Below are 7,096 nucleotides of genomic sequence, written 5' to 3'. Positions count from 1 at the left end.
GATCCGATGGTGCCGCCGCCGTCGCCGAAGCAGCAGTGCCCAAGCCGCTGCCACGCGGGACCCGCCGCATCGACGGATTCTTCCAGAAGGTCACTTAGAGGTGTCTCTCTCCGTGTGCGTTTATGAACTGCTGCTCCAAGTGGTTGAAATGTATTCCTACCCTGCCATGCGATGGAAGTAGAACCTATGAATTTTGTCAATCTAAGTATGCAGTTGTCTTTAACCTTACAAATTCCTCATCTCTGGCAAGGATCTGATATGCCATCGTATCTTTATTTAGACTTGTGTAGTGCGAATTCAGCAGTCGTTTTTCTTGAGCATTATGTTTTAGGGCCTGTCTAGAACACAATATCTCCTTTACAATTTTGTATGCTGCTAAGAGTAAGAGTGCTACCATCTAAATATATACAAAATTAAGACTGCTGCTAAATTCACACTTGCTGGGTATTACAGAGTACACACCACAGTTCTTTGGTGGTTCACTAGGATCCATCCCTTTGTTACAGGCCTGCTAACAAGAGAAACTGAGCAGGAAATGACAGTCATTTATTGGTCCGCAAGAGTTATGATTAGGTTTATATGTAGCGATTCAGCAGTTATTCGGCTGATGAACACTGTCATAAGAGTGCTCCAACAAGGTTGCCCTTAGGTAATCTCTCTGGTTAGGAAGCTAAGACGTGTCGGTCTGATGCAAACAAGTAGCTGGTTTCCCTCTTGCCTCGGGACATACTGGCATCACAAAGTTTACATGAGTGTAATCCCACACAATTTGGGTGTTTGCATGGGAAACGAATCAATAAACATATTAAGATTGGGATCAGTTTCAAGGATTACAGAAATGCTCTGCTCCTAGTTGCAGTTAGTTGGGGGTCTAAAGAGGATTATAACCAGTCTTAAGAAAACAAGATTAGAATTAGGAACTGCAAAAATTAAATGGTTATATGTGTCTAAGCGCATAAAGTTGTAATGGGTCAAACCGTCAAAGTTGATTTTCTATAATGCTTATATATGCTAATAACAAGTCAACATGGCTGATCTGATCTCTTAATTAAGTGGGTACTGACAGGTATAGAATGTCTAGTTCTTCAGAAATTAGATGCTGAAGAAAGCTGTTTGTGGTAGAAGACCTCCAGAATTATAGCAGTTATATCAGGACATATGAATGTTGTGAATCACTGCACCCTAAACTCTCGGGAACTGATCGCCTATCCCACGGGGAAGACACTCATATGCAGTTTCTGTATATATCAATACCAGCCGTGCATTTGACATTGGCAAGGCAAAGGTGAAGCCTAAATTGCTGCATGCCTTCTTCCCTCTGCATCTCATAACTTTGTTCAACCATGGTCTCCTTCTGGAGTTTCCTTCTGTCCTACCCTGAAGTTTTCCTAGCCATTGCTTGCTTCTTCTGCCTCTCCCTCTTCCGCCTTGTCCGACACTGCCACAAGAGTGACCTCCCGGTGAACTGGCCTGTTATTGGGATGCTTCCCTTCCTTGTGAGAAATCTGTACCAAATTCATGACAGTGTCACCGATATGCTCCGCGAGGCGGGATGCACCTTCAGGATCATTGGCCCGTGGTTCCTCAACATGAGCTTCCTGGCGACCTGCGACCCAGCCACTGTCAACCACTGCTTCAACACCAACTTCAACAACTACCCAAAAGGCAGTGAGTTCGCCGAGATGTTTGACATCCTAGGTGATGGGCTCCTTGTGGCGGACTCTGCGTCCTGGGAGTACCAGCGCCGTGTGGCGATGCAAGTCTTTGCTAGCCGTGCCTTCCGGTCCTTCTCCATGTCCACCATCACGAGGAAGGCCGGCACAGTCTTGTTACCCTTCCTTGACCACATGGCTAAGCATGGCTCACAGGTTGAGCTGGAGGGTGTCTTCATGAGGTTCTCACTTGATGTCTCGTACTCCACTGTGTTTGCAACTGACCTTGACTGCTTGTCTGTGTCTCACCCGATCCCTGCGTTTGGCCAAGCCACAAAGGAAGTGGAGGAGGGAATGCTGTTCAGGCATGTCGTTCCACCAAGTTTGTGGAAGCTCTTGAGAATGCTCAAAGTCGGCAGCGAGAAGAAGATGGCGGATGCAAGGGTGGTGATCGACAAATTCATCTATGAGGAAATTGCGAAGCGGAAGGCACAAGCAAACAAGGAATGCCAGGGAGACGTGCTGTCCATGTACATGAACTGGCCCATGGATCCCAACATGAGTGAGCAGCAGAAGACCCTGTTCCTGCGCGACACAGTGGTGGGGTTCATCTTTGCTGGGAAGGACCTCGTTGCCGTTACACTCACGTGGTTCTTCTACATGATGTGCAAGCACCCGCATGTTGAGGCGAAGATCCTCGAGGAGATCAAGGCCCTGCAGAGCACTACATGGCCAGGGAACCTCTCTGTCTTCGAGTGTGACAATCTCCGGCCTGCTATTTACCTGCAAGCTGCACTCCTCGAGACACTCAGGTGAGATACCCCTTTCACCTTGTCTAGCTCCTCCCAACCATCTGACTAACCCATGCTGTGCATGTGTTTTAGGCTCTTCCCGGCGACTCCATTCGAGGAGAAGGAGGCCCTCAACGACGATGTCCTCCCAGATGGTACCATGGTGAGCAAGGGCACAAGGATCGTGTTCTCGCTCTACGCCATGGGGAGGATCAAAGGGATATGGGGCAAGGATTGCATGGAATTCAGACCAGAGCGGTGGATCTCGAAGAGCAGGCGCCTTCGACACGAGCCAAGCTACAAGTTCCTGTCCTTCAATTCCGGGCCCAGGAGCTGCCTTGGGAAGGACCTTGGTCTCAGCAACATGAAGATGGCAGCTGCTTCCATCATATACAACTTCAAGGTCGAGCTGGTGGAAGGCCATGCCGTGATGCCCGAGAGCGCTGTGATACTGCACACACGGAACGGGATGATGGTTAGGCTCAAGAGAAGGGAGCTGACAGCTGCTTGATCTTTACTGCTATCTGTTTTCTTACTTGGGTTATGTATGTGTATCGAACAGAACTAAATGCAGAATCCATGAGATGGAATGGAATAACTAAATATAATCTGTTTGCAGTGTTGAGATTGTCACCATGACAGGCTATCTGTTCGTAGTGTTGGAATTGTCACCATGTAACAAGCTATCTGTTCGTAGTGTTGGAATTGTCACCATGTCATGGGAACAGAATATTATGGTGATTCGTCATGTGAGTTATTTTCATGTAAAATTGTATGCATGTTACTTATAAATATGTACTGTATCTTATGTGCATCTGCCTATCAAAAGTGCTTCTGAGGGCCCTCCTTGTGAAATTGAGTGAGAAAAACATTTCTTGGACCTGCACCTGTTGATTTTTCTTCAGTTATTATGTGAGAATAGAACAGGTGACGCTCATTTTGTTTCAGAGGCTATTCAGCAAATGATCATATGTGCTCTTCGCTTTTAAAAGTAGCATTGGCTTGCCCCGGCTCATGTTTTCCCAAAAGTTTCTTATAGTGAAAGTGACGCTCCTGCAGCCTGAGGAGTTTAATTTCGTCTCTGTTAAACCAGAACAGATTTTCATTTGGAATGATCCATCCAAAGTTCACAGGTAGTATACCATTTTATACTAGTAGTTAACAACTCTCTTTGCTTAAGATTTCTAAGTTGGGTAGAGCTTGGTGATACTACAGCAGTACAGCTATGGTAATACTTTTTTTGTGTGCCGAAAACAGCTATGTGACAGGCCATCATGCAAGCTTTCTGTTGAGATATGTATTTAGCACATGTATTCTTATACTCCAAGTCTCCTCCTTGTGTATAGTTGAGGATATGACTTGCCCTATATACTATATATACTTGTGCATATGCACCTATCAATACATTGAGAGTTGCATCATATTCCTCTACAGACGGGAACGCCTCGTCCCACTGAATGCACATCGCCAGAAATAGCACCAGGATTTGATCCCTGGTGGGATGGGGATACCACAGTCCCTTTAACCATCCAACCACAGGTTGGTTCGCGTCTCATGTATATTTATAATGTGTAAATATGGAGGAATCGCTTTTGGAGGATGAGCTCCATGAAGACCTCCAAAAGCAAAATTCAAAATTCATGACAATTCATATTTTTACATTTCAAAAAATTCTAAAAATATACATATATACATGAAGGCATAATGCACAAGTGTGTAAATTTTCAGGACAAAATACGTTGAAATGAGGGCTGTCAAAAAAAACAACTCTAGAACTTTTTAACACATGATGATGTTCATCCTCCCAGACCATGAATTTGTATTTTTTTTCTACAGGTTGCATTTCAACATATTTCATCCTGAAATTTTGCACACATACACCTCACATCCTTGTTTACATGTACAAACTTTTTCATATTCTTTTTGAAACCAAAATTTTCAATTTTTAGTTTTTTCAAAAATTCACCCTCCATGAAGGCCGAGATCCAAAACGGTCGTACTCGTAAATATGTACAAATACAAGACCTAACAAAGTATATTTGTGTATACATCATAAGTTACAAGACTAATACACTCCCTCACTATCAATCGTGTCATGCGGGTTGAGATTGTGCCAGCAAACTCTAAACAAGGGTAATGGTAATGACTTTATGAAGATATCCGCAAGTTTACAAGAGATCAACTTGATCTGTGCAACATGACGAAATGATAATCCACTTCGATGTGTTTTCTTCATGCATGAAATACCAGATTAGATGAAAGGTATGTAGCACCAGTGTTAGTGTTGCCTAATCCAAGAAACAAATGTCGTTGCTGAGAGATCTCCAACTCACGAAGCAAAGATTGTACCCAAATAAGTTCCGCTGTGACATTGGCTACAACTTTTCAGCTTCAGTGCTACTGTCAGATACCTCCCAATACCTCCCTTGGTCGCCACGGATGGCGTAGGAACAAATCGGGACGTACCGGTGAAGAATCGTGCAAGTTATGGCGGATTTTGCATCCTCCAGAGGCAGGTACTAGCGCTGGTACGGCCATGTGCGGTCATACCAAATGCCCTCTTCTCCTCTGGACACTGCACATGCAGTTTCGTATTTTGGTGGTTGTTTCTTCATATGAACTCTGATAGTGGCATTCTTAGTCTCGTTGGATTCTTCTTGGAAAGCCGATACACCCATGGTAATATCAAACACTCCATATGGCCCGAATCTTATGCCTAGAAATTCTACCATTCGCCCCAACTTGCTCCTTTTTCATGTGGTAATTCTATAAACATGCCAATACACCTACAAAGGCAACAAAACAAAATAAATAAAAATTGTGCAATGAACTTGGTAAAATGGGTAAAGAACGGAAACTATGCATCATTGGCATGAAATTTGCTAGATGGATATGGTATGAGGGAATGTTTTTTTTTGGCGCATGGATAGGCTCTAAGAGTGATGCAAAAGTCCACTCATCAACCTCCCCAAACTTAAATGTTGCTCGTCCTTGAGCAAAAAGGTTGACAAACATATTGAAGTTATACATCTAGCTTACCAATGAAGATAGCTGCCCAAAGACGTATCCTTGTTTTCTCTGCAAACTATAAGCAGATTGAACATATTTGTACAAGGCAGCACATTCTCACTTATATAATATATTTTGATAACCATACCACTAGAGCTTCAGAAAAATTTCTATGCTCCTTATCAATGTTTAATCTATCATGAAAACAAATACTTGGACTCTTACTTAATAGCTTATTCATTTGAGTTTAATTGTAGCTAAAATATTACTTAGGATGTGAGGGGAATGTCGAGAAATGACGTATTAGCGTAACTCCCTAACACCCACAAGTATTGCCTTGTCAAGTCTCAAAAATCGCATTCCATCTTTGTTTGCTAGAACTCTCATTTTACAAGAACAATGAGGTCATCCCAAAAGTGCAGGTAATCTGAAACATGGTTTGCATGCCAAAGTATTTTTGTGATTGCATATTCACCTTTCAAAATATTCACTTATTTGCATGGTGGAAGATGTGTACCCCAAAGAAACAGGGTGGAATGGGGTTAAGGGGATTTGCACTGTTTTAACATGGCCATGTTGACAAAACAAATTTGGCGCCTGATACGTCTACGTCGTATCTATAATTTCTGATTGTTCTATGCCAATATTATACAACTTTCATATACTTTTGGCAACTTTTTATACTATTTTTGGGACTAATATATTGATCCAGTGCCCAGTGACAGTTCCTGTTTGTTGCATGTTTTTTGTTTCGCAGAATATCCATATCAAACGGAATCCAAACGGGATAAACACTGACGGAGATTTTTTTGGAATATATATGATTTGTGGGAAGAAAAACCCACGCGAGACGATGCCCAAGGGGGCCATGAGGCAGGGGGCGCGCCCCTGACCCTCGTGGCCACCCCGTAAGGCGGTTGATACCCTTCTTTCGCCGCAAGAAAGCTAATATCCGGATAGAGATCGTGTTAAAATTTCAGTCCAATCGGAGTTACGAATTTTCGGGAATATAAGAAACGGTGAAAGGGAAGAATCTGGTAACGCAGAAACAGAAAGAGACAGAGAGACAGATCCAATCTTGGAGGGGCTCTCGCCCCTCCCGTGCCATGCAGGCCATGGACCAGAGGGGAAACCCTTCTCCAATCTAGGGAGGAGGTCAAGGAAGAAGAAGAAGGAAGGGGCTCTCTCTCCCCCTCGCTTCCGGTAGCATCAGAGTGCCACCGGGGGCCATCATCATCACCGCAATCTTCACCAACAACTTCACCACCATCATCATCAACTCTTCCCCCCTCTATGCAGCGGTGTAACCTCTCTCTTACCCGCTGTAATCTCTACTTAAACATGGTGCTCAATGCTATATATTATTTCCCAATGATGTATGGCTATCCTATGATGTTTGAGTAGATCTGTTTTGTCCTATGGGCTATTTGATGATCAAGATTGGTTTGAGTTGCATGTTTTATTATTGGTGCTGTCCTATGGTGCTCTCCGTGTCGCGCAAGCGTGAGGGATCCCCGCTGTAGGATGTTGCAATACGTTCATGATTCGCTTATAGTGGGTTGCGTGAGTGACTGAAACACAAACCCAAATAAGGGGGTTTGTTGCGTATGGGATAAAGAGGACTTGATGCTTTAATGCTATAGT

General features: G+C 43.7%; 1 protein-coding gene across 1 annotated transcript; it reads left to right on the top strand.

The window, feature by feature from the left end:
- Positions 1-6: 6 nt before the first annotated feature.
- LOC125528609 (noroxomaritidine synthase-like) lies at positions 7-3,276 on the top strand. The gene is made up of 2 exons (XM_048693056.1): positions 7-2,464; positions 2,537-3,276. The coding sequence occupies exons 1-2, from the start codon at positions 1,344-1,346 to the stop codon at positions 2,952-2,954; spliced, it is 1,539 nt and encodes a 512-aa protein (XP_048549013.1). The 5' UTR covers positions 7-1,343; the 3' UTR covers positions 2,955-3,276.
- Positions 3,277-7,096: the final 3,820 nt, after the last annotated feature.

The sequence above is a fragment of the Triticum urartu genome, unplaced genomic scaffold, assembly GCF_003073215.2.
Source record: "Triticum urartu cultivar G1812 unplaced genomic scaffold, Tu2.1 TuUngrouped_contig_4990, whole genome shotgun sequence".
NCBI lineage: Eukaryota > Viridiplantae > Streptophyta > Magnoliopsida > Poales > Poaceae > Triticum > Triticum urartu.
This window is presented reverse-complemented; position numbering and strand designations above follow the sequence as displayed.

Excerpts from the sequence above, each read along its gene's own strand:
- LOC125528609 (XM_048693056.1), top strand. The coding sequence starts at position 1,344 with ATGGTCTCCTTCTGGAGTTTCCTTCTGTCCTACCCTGAAGTTTTCCTA. Across the intron at positions 2,465-2,536 it reads GCACTCCTCGAGACACTCAG|GCTCTTCCCGGCGACTCCAT; the intron begins GTGAGATACCCC and ends CATGTGTTTTAG.